The sequence below is a fragment of the Macrobrachium rosenbergii genome, chromosome 17 (genome assembly GCF_040412425.1).
Source record: "Macrobrachium rosenbergii isolate ZJJX-2024 chromosome 17, ASM4041242v1, whole genome shotgun sequence".
NCBI classification, from domain to species: Eukaryota; Metazoa; Arthropoda; class Malacostraca; order Decapoda; family Palaemonidae; genus Macrobrachium; species Macrobrachium rosenbergii.
Window position 1 is genome coordinate 981159 of NC_089757.1, and position 15238 is coordinate 996396.

The window sequence follows — 15238 nt, forward strand, 5'->3', positions numbered from 1 at the left end:
TTACCTATTCCTATCTGCTATTGCTATTCTGCTCACTTCTATATCCTTTTATGAATAACAGAATGGTGGAAAATCTTCACATTGTCTAGTCATTACCATTAAATATTGGTTTCACTGCTTGGTTCTTTGCCCTCAGTAGTGCCTTTCAAGACAAACCTCCCAACTATACAACATTTACCTTTTATAATTCAAACACTTAGATATCATTAGAAATTAACACAAATTCAGCCATCACAAACAGTACAGCAATAAAAGGTATCCAAATATAAAAGAATTTGATCAACCCCCTAGCCTAAAATAACTCAGAGCAATCAGAACAAGTCTTCTTCCCTTAATACTTTCAGGAAGAATATCAAGTATTTCCATCACTAGAAATGTGCTGAGTATTTTGATGATGGCAACAAGAAAAAGTCAAGAGAAGTGCAAAACCAAATAATAATATTCCTTTTTCTTGTGTAATGAACTGTCTCAAGATACTGTTTTCCCCTGGGGTTACATGGAAATCTTTATAAGCATGCTCACATGTGTTGTTTCAAAAGTTCCTTTCAGCAATGACCCTGCAAACCGTTTGCCATCACAAAATCCATCTCAGAAAACCCATATGTTTAATACATTTGTCCATTTAATACCCGTCTAGTATATGACCATATTTCCAGTAAAGTCTGTGTTACTGGCCAAAAAAATAATAATAGAAACTTGAATACTGAAGCACGCATGGCCCTTGTGGACAGGGCTACATTTGCACAAACATGACCAAAATTTTACAAGATTGAAAGGATATTTAAGTGGCATGTGTAATTGATTAAATTCTGAACGCAAATCTATGTACAAACAACCGTACACATTACCAATGCATACCATCTGAATTATTTATTCTATTTCTCTCAAGCCTTTTCATCAATTCCATCAAGGCATCACGGCACCCTTCCACTATACCTACGTTATAATTTCTGTTTTTCATTTCATAGCCAGATGCTACCTTTTTTTTTTTTACTTATCTAGATGAAGGAATATTTTAGATAATGCAAAAGTCTGAAGCAAAGATACTCCCACCACCCTAGAAATTATACCAGGGATACAAACATGGCCTCCAAAACTGAATATAGAGAATTTTTCTAATTAATTTCTGTAGTAGACCAATCTTTATCACTTCAAAGCATGAAGTTAAGTGAGGCTTTATAGTTTAATAAGTAAATACGAACAGAAGAAATCAATACAAAAACAATGTTTTCTGAACAGAAGAAATCAATATAAAAACAATCTGTTTTCATTCCACAGAAAAATACTGTCATTTTACCGAACTGAAAACTCTTAAATAAATACTGAAATAATAGTACTAAGTGAACACTGCATGAACCAGCCAGTGGAAAGGGAACGATACTTTATTTATAGGGTTTACCTATACGAAATAAACCAAAATCCAGAACTAAAGTTCCTTGTTTTAGAGCTAATATTTTTTGGGAGATCATTAAATTCTTTGAGATATGGAATGGGTAAGAAGACATTTATCTAAGAAATAATTTTCCATTAAGTAATCATTAAACTTTATCATGCAGGGGACACTTAGAGTGTTTTACCAACCTAAATGCAAAATAACAGTGCCTTCTGATGAAACAGGTATTCCTATCAAAGATTCAATTGTGCTAATGATGTTCACTGTGTGCTGTCTTTTTTTTTTTTTAATACAGCCATATTTATTTAAATGTATAACAACTTTAAATACTACGAAAAATCACTAATACAAAATGCAGTACTGAAGAGTTCTATTTACAATTACTAAAAAAAGGTGCAGTCTCTCTGCTGATCGTATCCGGAAATCTCTATTTAAATGCACATCAGTGACTTCATCATACATCAGTCCAAATTTGACTGTGCAATAAAATACTGATATAACCCACTTAACAAAAATTACAACAGAATCAGATGTCTTACACAGAGAATGCACCTTCTAAAGGAAATAGATTGGAGGAATTCAAGCAAACAAATAATGACTATGGAATCTGTAAACAACTCTACACACGTTACAAGTGAAAAAAAAGACTTTTATGTAGATAGGACTACAATAGATACCCTGCATTACGTCAATGAAGTAAGCCTCAAACAGTTTACAGGGCATAGTACAAAGCCCCTTTATAGTAAAGTCTGCAAGCAAAAAGGGACAACAAAATGGTTTATTGTACATCACAAAAAGCAATGGCTGGGAAAGATGCCCTGCCCTACAAGAAAAAGTCAGTTTCCAATACAATACACAAACAAATAAAAAAAGTATTTCTGAAGACACCATTGTTCCTGTAGCGTGTGTCTTTCACAAATATGAGACCATGCATAGTTAAGTTGTTCAAGAGTGGTGACCCTGTAAAACAAGCCTATTGTCAAGGGTTACTACATGGGTCATTTGGTCAGAAAGCCATCCAGATATAACTACCATTGTATGTCATAAAGAAATTACAACATGAATGATTAAAGAACAAGGGGAAGAGAAATGTGAGAGACAAAAAACATCAGAGAGAGAGAGAGAGAGAGAGAGAGAGAGAGAGAGAGAGAGAGAGAGAGAGAGAGAGAGAGAGAGAGAGAGAGAGACTACACAATGACTACACATAGCCTGGCTTCAAGAATTTAGAGTACATTAATAACCCAGTTCTGAAAGGTCTTTATTCAGCTGCTAGAAGGTTTTGAAAGAGCATCAAGAAAATCCTCTAAAAATACAAACACCTATGCATAGCTAAGCTAATGTATCTTTTGGTGGATTTCAAAATGCTCCTTGAAACCTGCTGAGAAGCATAAAAGAATGCCTACAGAACCTAGGGCAGCCTAAGTTGACCCACAGAGCATTGTCTAAAGAGCATTTTACAAAGTAAAAAACAGAGTACTATATATTAATACTCTGTGCCTTCCATAAATATATTTAGACTACTATTACATAATAATATCCCCATATTCTTGTCAATCAAGAATAAATAAATTCAGTACTACTTAGTTTGGACTGTCCTGCCTAAAAAAGAATGTGGTATGCCTTCACAACCTTATTCTTATGTATGCATGTTTTAATAATAATAATAATAATAATAATAATAATAATAATAATAATAATAATAATAATAATAATAATAATAATAATAATAATAATAATAATAATAATAATAATGAGATATCAGATACTTTAAACACAGGTAAGTGATTTGGAAAGAGAAGATATGTTAGTGGACTTGGAGTTCCTGAAATGAGTGAAAATGGGAAATTTCTCAAGGAAATATGTCTTGAAAGGGACCTCATCATTTGATATAAAAGGTTTTCAAAAGAAGAACATCCCAGGGGCCTCATCATTTGATATAAATGATTTTCAAAAGAAGAATATCCCAGGGTCTTCATCATTTGATATAAATGGTTTTCAAAAGAAGAATATCCAAGGGGCCTCATCATTTGATATAAATGGTTTTCAAGAGAAGAATATCCCAGGGGCTTCATCATTTCATATAAATGATTTTCAACAGAAGAATATATCAGGGGCTTCATCATTTGACAGAAATGTTCCAAAAGAAGAATATCCAAGGGGCCTCATCATTTGATATAAATGGTGTTCAAAAGAAGAATATCTAAGGGGCATCATCATTGGATATATCCCAGGGGCCTCATCATTGGATATAAATGGTTTTCAAAAGAAGAATATCCCAGGGGGCTCATCATTTTATATAAATGGTTTTCAAAAGAGGAATATCACAGGGGACTCATCATTTGATATAAATGGTTTTCAAATGAGGAATATCACAGGGGCCTCATAATTTGATATAAATGGTTTTCAAAAGAAGAATATCCCAGGAGCCTCATCATTTGATATAAATGGTTTTCAAGAGAAGAATATCCCAGGGACCTCATCATTTGATATAAATGGTTTTCAAAAGAAGAATATCCCAGGGACCTCATCATTTGATATACATGGTTTTCAAGAGAAGAATATCCCAGGGATCTCAACACTTGATATAAATGGTTTTCAAGAGAAGAATATCCCAGGGACCTCATCATTAGATATAAAAGGTTTTCAAAAGAAGAATATCCCAGGGCCCTCATCATTTGATATAAATGTTTTTCAAAAGAATATCCCAGGGGCCTCATCATTGATATAAATGGTTTTCAAGAGAAAAATATCCCAGGGGCCTCATCATTTGATATAAATGGTTTTCAAAAGAAGAATATCCCAGATTCCTCATCATTTGATATAAATGGTTTTCAAAAGAAGAATATCCCAGGGGCCTCATCATTTGATATAAATGGTTTTCAAAAGAAGAATATCCCAGGGTCTTCATCATTTGATATACATGGTTTTCAAGAGAAGAATATCCCCGGAACCTCATCATTAGATATAAAAGGTTTTCAAAAGAAGAATATCCCAGGGGCCTCATCATTTGATATAAATGTTTTTCAAAAGAAGAATATCCCAGGGGCCTTATCATTTTATATAAGAGGTTTTCAAAAGAAGAATATCCATAAGTATAATTTGGTTAAGAGGAAATGGTTTGGTAAACTTTATCATATTATGTACTAGTAAATAACATACTGAAGAGTCTGATGACGAATTTTTACAGTAAAAAGAAAGGTTGAAAGTGTATCTGATTATTACTTGGTAGAAATAAGTTAAAATATTGTGTAATTTTTCTGAGATGAGGGGCACAGTGTGTGGTTATCAAGGTGATTAATACAAGTGCGAGTAGTTGGTAAGGAAAAGGTGAATGAAGAATGGGCTTTGATCAAAGAACAACAGATAAATGGAATGAATATGGCGTTTTAAAACTTCAAAAATTGGTTCCTTGAGGCAGTATGGTGTGTTTGTGAGTACAGATGCTTAGGGAAGAGGAAAAGGTGTAGAGTGTAGATGCTAAGGAGGATAAGATGCAAGTGTGACGAGAGCATTTCATGGAGAAAAATGGTAGATTACTTAGTACTGCTACAAAAGAGAAGGAAAAGTTTCAACAGTAATATGAAAGGAAAAATAGGGTGGCTTACTATGGGGAAAGTCAAGAGAGGAAGGGCAAGGTAAGATGAAATATTTGAGGAGAAAGTTTAGAAAAATTTTAGAAAAAAAATGTTCTGGAGGGAGGTGAATGCAGAGTAAAAGATTAACAAGCAATAGGTCTTGGAATAAAAGATAAAAATGAAGAGATACTATTTCAGAACTTAAATACAAATTCTGCAGAATATTATGTGAATGTGCAAAAATTACATGACCCCCAAAAAAGGAAAACTGAATAGTAATCTATTTGATACATAACAAACAAATAATTAGCAGTTATACATAAAAACACTGAAGAAAAGGAGAATGTTCCAGAATGTACCAACTAAATGACACGAAGAACACCCAAAGATATGAGAATACTGGTTATGTAGTCACTTTACACATTTGGATAAGAAGATGAAGCCCCGGAGCTGACTTACAAACGAAAAACAACAGCCGAGAAACTCCAGTAAATTAGACAAATCACTGTGGAAGGACGACGCTAAAATCTCTAGATATCAAAGATACAAAAACCAAAATGAGATGTGAACATAAATTAAACTAGACTCTTAACAGACTAAATTCAGTGCCAGCCAAATTCCTAACAGTGTCATATGATAACCTAAAAAACCATACAAGATCAGACATGAGAGAGGAAAATGCTACCGAAACTTGGTAAAACGTCAGTGACAAAGCAAAGAAAAAGTTGATATCTTGACGAGAAGTTTGACATAAGATCCACAAGATACACAGAAAAAAATATATCTTATAGGAAACTTAGGGTACAAGAAAAGCTTATGCAAGATAAAACAGATTTTTTTCTTGCTTTATATAAATATTACGAAGTCATCTGGTGATCTAAACTGTGTGGAGATAGGCCTTAAAAGCAGATCCGAAATAATACAGTGTAAGATTTTAAACAGACACTTACATCAAACTACAGTATAATGACTTGGATGAGGAATGGAATTCAGGGCCTAGTAAAACTTATAAACGAACAAGTCAATGGTGTCACTTATTGGTCTTGATGTATAATGAAAAGATGAGATTGCTCAAGAATATGACAGAATGATGGTTGAAATTTTACAATGTGCAATAAAGGTTGAATACTGCTGCTGATCAGATACCTGTGATAGAAAGTGGCAGTGAAGAAACTAAATTAAGATTATTTAGAAGACAGGTTAGGACCAATAAATGTGATGAAGACATAAATGATACCAGAATGGAGAATGAATAATTACATGGATTAGAGATACTGCTATGCAAATAACACCCGCTATGGGGGTACATTTTCAGTGTACCTTGTGTGGAAACTGCAGATGATACTAGAAGCTCACAGCAGTGTCCCTTCAGCATCAGTTGCATTTTTTAAACGTTATTTTGCTCCGATTTTCACCTCATTTAAGAACAAATCCTTCAGGCAACACCTATGCAAATCTACCAATCTGCCTCAAGAGTCTCAGTAAGCTAATCTATATTAATACATGAAAATAACAATTACTATACTTATAATTTTGATGGTATGTGTAGAGTATATCCAACACTAAAAATATCTGCGAAACATTTTTATAAGTGAATGGGAAAAATATGTAAAAATATTTTAGCAGCATTCTTATAAGTGAAGGGGAAAAAATATGCAGCAAAATGCCTTAACCCAGGCTTAATCTAAAGAAAACATAGTTGGGAAGACAAAGAGTGAATGAAATACAGGACACTCTATCGCCGAAAGAAATACCAGATCTGACTGATACTTAAAATGAGGAAAGATTATAGAACTAAAACAAAACAAGAGAATAATAAAATTCCACCACTTCAGGTACACAGAGATGTCACTTTGGATCTGTAAAATACCTGTCTAAATTTTATGGCCATGATATAGCTAACACAACCACTTTCTTTATGAAACTAGACAACAGACAGCTTGTAATTAATATACATCGTACGTGAAAGTTGAAGGTGTTTCTCAAATTACAAGAGAATGATTTGCTGTCCAAGTGTATGTCAATGCACTAGATACTCAAAATTGTAACTGTTTTCATAGGTTTAAGGTAACTTGTGTTATGACTATGAAATAAATATCACTAGGTAGGTCCTGTATCGTATCAAAGACCATTTTAGTCACTACAGAGTAACCTTTTCAAAGATCATTACCAACTACGTAACCAAAACAATAATCTGCACGACTATTGCTCCTCTCTTCATCACATGGCAGAAAAATGTGAAAAAATAACCAAATCACTCAATAAGCTTTATCTTTCCTCCCGACTAAAAGTTTTGTAAGTTACTGTGTCTCAAAATAATTTTGAGCTACTCACTTATCTGACTTGTAATTAATATGATGACTCTGTGCTCAACTTTTGATACTGGAAGCAAGCTATCATAATCTATCCTACTAAGTAAAATTTTATCAAACTAAACTGCTGCAGAAGTCAGTAGTTTTCAGGCTGCCTGAATTGCATCAGAGGCCTAACAACACAACCCATAAAAAGTGAGAAAACACTAGAAGGTTGTGCCCCCTGAAGATGGATTGCATTACCTTAAGGAGCTATTCATGATTATGTGGAAGAATCAGTGGGGTGGCTAGAAACAACAAGTTTACTATAGGATGTAATCAGATATCATCTAAATAATCAAGAGGTTGATATGTATAGTGAAACAATGACTAAGAGATAGTGTGTCCTCATTTTCGTACACATCTGCCAATTTACTCATCCAATTACACAACGATTCCGAGACACATACAAGGCACTGTCTAAAAATTACACCTTGCTATTCATATTTATATGACTTAATTTGGGTTTATAGAATGAACTTGAATGATTAATGAAAGCACCTTCATCACAACATGCATTTATAATTCAAGTGGATCTCATTTATTGGTAGGGGCTTATTTGTTATGCAACTAAAATGCAAGAAGGCTAACAGCACCAATATATCTAAACAAACCAATACATCAACCTACCTTCCATGCTATTCACTGCTTATCATTTTGCTCTTGTACACATGGAAACAACAATGTATCCCAGTCTACCTCAAAGAACAACCTTTTCAAACATTCCATTCTCCCTCACTCCGCACAAGCAATATGATGGTGTAAGGTCATGCACGTATTGGAGATTGGTATTTTATATATTGAACATCTGAGAAAAGTGAGTCTGACCAGAAAATTCTATTCTTGTAATCATCAATTGTATTTGATTTCATAATATGTAACCAGCTTACAGCTTAACAGTGAACTCTAGAAATAATAAAATTCATCAGTTTTAAATACAAAGCATTGTATTGTAAGATTAAAAAAAAGATGTTTCATGTGGTGTATACTATGAGATTTATAAAAAAAAAAATCTGACTACTATAAAATTACATTACAAAGTTTTTATGAGATCTTCAAGGCTACTACCCTATCAAACTAGAGCTTATCCTATAACATAGTCTTACATATGCTCTCAATGCTTGTGGGTCAAATACCTGTGAATAAGCCAGGTCAGAAAGAAATGCACCTCAAGCTAAGTAATTTTTTGGTTGGAAAAAGCTTATGAACTGACCAAGACCAAATTTTGAAGTGCGTTTAAGTAACGGTGCTGAGGCTTGCCGGAGATATGTTTTTTCCTTCTCTTTATCCACTGTAATGGTGTAGTTAAGATAAATAAAAATGAATAAAAAACCTTCCACTGACCAATTTCCCTGCTAACTTCAACACAGAATAAACAGTGATCATCAGTCTAGATATCATTACCTTCCAAAATAAAATGGCATATTGAGAATGAAACAGGATTAAGGAGATCACAAAAGAAAAATTAATTAACTTCATTATAAATAAAATATTACTATTAAAACAGCTGTGTTGAAATCAAGCAATCATCATTTATGCTAATGCTCTACAGGACTGCAACAGTTATTGCAACTACATTTCACCAAGAATCATTGGTAATGATAAACTGCAAGAAAAATCAATACCAAGCCTAAACAAAGCTTATCTTAAGCTGAATAACTGTTGTTTACCGAGTTCATAATATCACCTTTAAAAGAGACAACGGACATACACGAACAAATAAACCAAGAAGACATATTCCATTTCAATGAGATGGAATGCTAAATGGACTCCACAAAGAAATGTTCATACATTGTGACACAAGATCTGCAATATAAACACACATTATGTCAATTTTTACCAATACAAACATGACTTGAGGGTGTATCCATGCCAGTAAGGTGTTAGGATGAGGTATACAGCAAAGCATGGACTCCTGTGTTATGCTTGAGATGGAGGACATGACATAGCTAGGGTTACGTAACTAACAGCATCAATGTCTGTAGTGATGGTGAGTATTAGCTTTGCTATTTTGCATGATGGTTACAAATTATTGTGTAAGTTTATGTTAATATCAATATTCTTTCCTTTTCCTGCAGTTCTCTTAAAACTATCCAAATTTATAAATCTTCAGTTTATACTTACCATTTGCTTATTTCTCTTTGAACTTAGGTGCATAATGATTACAGTTAAAATAATAACTTCTATGAAATAAAATGCAATATGTAACCATATAACTTTTTCTTTGTGTAACTCTAAAACTCAACTTTTTTACCTCTCATCTCCCAGACTGAAGCCAGTCTCCCTCACCTCTGGCCCCTTAATTAGTAGTACTTTTGTCTAAATTTTGGGATGTAACATGTCTAAGGATGGGACTTGACATCTCAATTCTGTCCCATACATTTGATAGTATGGGTACAATTAATAATAATAATAATAATAATAATAATAATAATAATAATAATAATAATAATAATAATAATAATAATAATAATAATAATAAAGTTCCCGATGAAGTCCATGGATACTGGCTCAAAAACTTCAAGGTCCTACACCCACGAATAGCAGAACAACTCTAGCATTGTATCACAAACCACCATACTCCCAAATGGATAACCACAGGGAGAACATCCTTAGTACAGAAAGATAAGAACAAGAGAAATACAACAAGTAACTACAGGCCTATCACCTGCCTACCAATAATGTGGAAGTCACTAACAGGTATCATCACTGAAAGGCTATACAACTACCTAGAGGATACAAACACCATCCCCCATCAACAGAAAGGTTGCAGAAGGAAGTGTAGGGGCACAAAAGACCAGCTCCTAATACACAAAATGGTAATGAAGAATAGTAAGAGGAGAACCAACCTAAGCATGGCATGGATTGACTACAAGAAAGCCTTCGACATGATACCGCACACATGGCTAATAGAATGCCTGAAAATGTATGGGGCAGAGGAAAACACCATCAGCTTCCTTAAAAATACAATGCACAACTGGAACACAGTACTTACAAGCTCTGGGATAAGACTAGCAGAGGTTAACATCAGGAGAGGGATCTTTCAGGACGACTCACTGCCCCCACTACTCTTCATAGTAGCCATGATTCCCATGACAAAAGTACTGCAGAAGATGGATGTTGGGTACCAACTCAAGAAAGGAGGCAATGGAATTAACCATCTGATGTTCATGGAGGACATCAAGCTGTATGGTAAGAGCATCAAGGAAATAGATACCCTAATCCAGACTGTAAAGATTGTATCTGGGGACATCAGGATGGAGTTTGGAATAGAAAAATGCGCCTTGGTCAACATACTAAAAGGGAAAGTAACAAGGACTGAAGGGATAAAGCTACCAAACGGGAATAGCATCAAACACATAGATGAGACAAGATACAAATACCTGGGAATAATGGAAGGAGAGGATATAAAACACCAAGAGATGAAGGACACGATCAGGAAAAGAATATATGCAGAGACTTAAGGCGATACTCAAGTCAAAACTCAATGCCAGAAACATGACGAAAGCCATAAACACATGGGGAGTACCAGTAATCAGATACAGTGCTGGAGTAGTGGAGTGGACAAAGGATGAACTCCGTAGCATAGCCCAGAAAACTAGAAAACACATGACAATATACAAAGCACTACACCCAAGAGCAAAAACAGACAGACCATACATAACATGAAAGGAAGGGGAAGAGGGTTACTAAGCATAGAGGACTGCGTCAACATCGAGGGCAGAGCACTGGGGCAATACCTGAAAACCAGTGAAGACGAGTGGCTAACAACTGCATGGGACGAAGGGCTGATAAAAGTAGAAGACCCAGAAATATACAGAGACAGGAGAATGAAAAACAGAACAGAGGAATGACACAACAAACCAATGCATGGACAGTACATGAGTCAGACAAAAGAACTGGCCAGTGATGAAACATGGCAATGGCTACAGAGGGGAGAACTCAAGAAGGAAACAGAAGGAATGCTAACAGCGGCACCAGATTAGGCCCTAAGAACCAGACATGTCCAAAGAACAATAGATGGAAATAACATCTCACCCATATGCAGGAAATGCAATATGAAAGACGAGACCATAAACCACATGTTTTCAGTTGAACATAACATTTTTGCTCTGTGAGAGGAGCTGTTCAAATAAAATCCCTGACCATCACTACTACAAATACAATAGGGGAAAGTTACCATTACCTTCTGCAATATGCTGATACAAAAGTGTTGTTAAGAAACAATATTTTTAAATGTACTAACATGTTTTAATCGCACCATGTATGAGGCCACAGGCCACTGGTATTCGCAAGCCCTGCACACTGTGTGAATCGGTGCCCTTGCCAGGAGAATGTTAGTGGCAGTACTTCAGTATAATTTTACTGTATTAGGCTAAGTTTATGGTTTAAGTGTACTTGGGTCATGGCAATAACAGAGGTGGCAAAACTTGTGGAAATGGTCAAGATGGGTTTGGAAGGCCCAGAATGAAAGAATATTGTAAAGGAGCAGCAGGATCTACCTCACGCAGAACAACACAGAACAAGAAAAGCTGACAGGCAAAGAGCAGAGTGCCTCTGAAGAGAGGATGCATGCTGAGGCATGTGCTACAAGTGTTAAGACTCAAGGCAAGAAACTGGCAGTTGACCTCCAGCAGCACTAGTACCAGGTAGTTAGTGTAAAGCCCTGGTTACCAAAATCTCATGAGAAGCACGATGACATGGACGCTTTCATTTAAAGATCTGAGAAATTTGCAGGGAGCCAAGGTTAGCCCAGGAATGATGGGCTATTTGTCTCAGTCCATTACTAACAGGTAAGGGTCAGCAAGTTTTTTACAGTATGCCTTGTGATGAAACACTGAGCTATGAGTGAAGAATGATTTACGAGGAATTCGGTGAGACTTAACCTGAACAAAGTTTGACTGCATAGTTTGTAGCTAGGGTACAGAGATATTTCAACAAGTGATTGAAATGGCTAAATGCACAGAAGAGGTTGATGATTTGGTATAACTGCTCATCAGGGAAAAGTTTGTCAGCACTCCTCCAACTACCCTGCCCATACTCACGAGAAGGTTTACCTGGACAACACAGACACCAGAAAGCAAAAACACCTTGAGCATGAAAATGATGTGGGTTCACCTGAAAAACCCCCCGAAGAAAGCTGAGAAGGAGCACCTTTCCTGCTGCCTGTGCAAAACTGATCCTTAGGCTGGTTTTGTGACTATTCAAACAGGCCATGTGAACCCTACACCAAATAGCTCACCCACACCTCCCTTGTGACCCCTGGGGAGTTGCAGTGGGAAAATTCACTCTAATCACCTGCTTACTGTGACTGTCTAACCACGGATGGATTGTGAGAACAAAATACTCCGTTGCCAACAGTAAAACCCAATCTGGAGACTGGGTAAAAGACTAGCGAACAGGCCATGCAAAACCCTCACCAAGCAGGTCATGCAAACCCTTTCCATGTGGCTCCAAAAAGTTAAAGTGAGAGGAAGGATGACTCATGCACCAGGTGAACAAGCCAAATAGCCTCAACTCGCTGTGAGCCTGAAAACACACTGAGAGATGAGATGGGAACAGACCCTGGGTCTAAGTGGAATGGCACCACAGGGCTGACCCTGTCTTGGGAAAGCCAATCATCACCAGTGACCTTGTGCCCCTGCCTTAAAACAAGGACTTCTTACACAAGGACTAGACTTCCCTATCTCAATGCCCACTTGCGCAGGAAAAGGAAGCAGGGTTGAGGTAAAGGTGGACGATGGCGGAAGACGAAGATAAAGAAGAAGAGCACTTACGGCTCTCTTACCCTTCCTTCTGCTAGTCCTACTTGCCCCACACCACAGGGCTGGTCTAGTCAGGAACCACAGACTAAGTCATACCCATTGGACTGAAGGAAGCTCACCAGGAAGGGCAACTGAAACCCAAAAACCATTTTTTAATGCAGCAGTCCATAAAGCCACGACCATTGTAACCATGATCAACTACCTCAGAAGATCATAAGTACTTCACAGACACCTGAAAAGAACCCTTCATTAGAAGCCATGTTCTAGGCAAAAATGATTACAAGGTCGACCTCTACTTAGAGCATAGTAGGTCTTGTCCGCTCTCCACCACCACAAGAACCAACAAAAAGCACAAAAGCCCTGAAAAAACACAACACCAGCACTTTCAGGCAAAAAACTCGCATAAGAAAGCACTTGGGATTGATAAGTCACAAAACTCACCCAAAGAACAGCCAGCAAATATAAAAAGACTGAGTACAAGAAACACATCTGAAACACATCTCAGCAGGCAGGACAATGGGTTACACAGTTGGGGTGAGACTGGAGGATCCCCTTTCCCCCGTCTCTACTTAGGTACCACCCTTGTTTAGTTTGTACACAGCCGGTCAAGCGCATGCACAGAAGAATACTTAACATATTGAAAAATGTAGTGCTTGGGATCCCCATATGAACAAAACTTTTTTATGACTGACACACAAAACTTGCAGCAAGTAACACGTTAACTGAAAGAATAACTGGTAACTGAGTAAAAAATCATTTACATTAATGATCTATGGATGGAAGACTGCTTCATAGAAATCCTAACCATGATGAGGTCACCTCTTACTTGAAAAGAGCCCAAATGAATACAAAGGTAAATATAAACTGAGTTTAAATATAAACTGGCTTCTTGATCTGTTATATGATAAAAAAGTGATTTTATGACCTCAATGCCCTTTGTCTAAACCTAGGCAAAAAATGCAACTCACAATAAGCCAATGATGGATGTTAGGTCTCACAGTTCAAACAGCCATTTCATCTTTCATCTAAAATAAAAATAGGCTTTAAAGATACCAGTTAAGCCTGCTCACAAGCCTAAGAAAAATCACAGGTTTCAAGTTATGGCTTCCAAGTAACTGATACAATACATTTATGACATATAAAGCACCAATGACAATGCAAAGCATCATGGGGCAATTGTGAGAATTGATATCATGAAGCAACTATGTGGTTTCTTTGTCATAATATCATAAAAACATATTCTAAATTTTGCTAAGTTCTCCTTCACAGAGGAATGTCAGTGACATGTGGAAGCATTATCAAAATAAAGTGTTAGTGAAAAATTGATAACAAATATGTCAAATATAGGCTATCTATCTCATTGTACTTCAATCTAATACTGTCATTAATCATTCAAACAATTACTCTGTGTTTAACTAATGCAAAAAAAAATACTGTATCCTAACAGAAGGCAATTAGACCCTAGATTTTGTTTAAACTAAGAAATCAAACTTTAATCCCTTCACCTAAACACTGTATAAGGCTCAGCCATTATTGTACTAAGATAATATCAACAATAGCAAAAACAGCATAATCAGGAATAAAGCTACCATTATAACTGATACTACACTAAAAGTACCAAGATAAGTTACAAAACTGAGCAAGGTATGAATATTTTGTTTCATTAGATCCAAATGCACAGATATAATAAACCCTACCAAGATATAAAAGACTGAGACAAGTCTCAGGCCATGTTCATCAAACTTCATGCCCAAATATATATCGGCCCAGACTTGTTTGAACTGTCAAAACACGTGAGGAATCATCAGCCGGTTTTATAAAAAGTTTCTGCATATGGGTTCAGATCCTACCAATGCTCATTATAAATAGGCAGTCTCCTGTAAACTGATGCTAACAATAACCACATTCCTTGTGGATTTGAACAGTCAGCTGCTGAAGCAGTAGGTCAACATTAGTCCTTTCAACTACCGAGGACATAAAAGGATGGAACCAGGTATGCAACTGCTTGTGCCTGATATCATAGCACGTACCACTGCACCCCAAAGATTTTATCATCTACCTGTTCCACCTACAGTGAATGGACACATGTAATTCTTCTTTCTGAAGGGCACACATTTTAAGAAGGTAGTATTGCCTGAAAGTAGATGCAAACAA

General features: G+C 36.2%; 1 protein-coding gene across 12 annotated transcripts in view; it reads right to left on the reverse strand.

Annotated features, from left to right (window-relative positions):
* Positions 1-15238, reverse strand: part of unc79 (UNC-79 domain-containing protein) — a 224650-nt gene that overhangs the window by 77936 nt on the left and 131476 nt on the right. For 7 of the 12 annotated variants that reach the window (XM_067119369.1, XM_067119364.1, XM_067119370.1 and 4 more), the window contains one exon: positions 8533-8610. The exons of 3 other annotated variants lie outside the window; for them this stretch is intronic. In XM_067119369.1, coding sequence (XP_066975470.1) covers positions 8533-8610 — 78 coding nt within the window. Of the gene's footprint in view, positions 1-2070; positions 2143-8532; positions 8611-15238 lie in introns of all 12 variants that reach the window. 2 more of the 12 variants (XM_067119365.1, XM_067119362.1) reach the window with 1 other exon arrangement.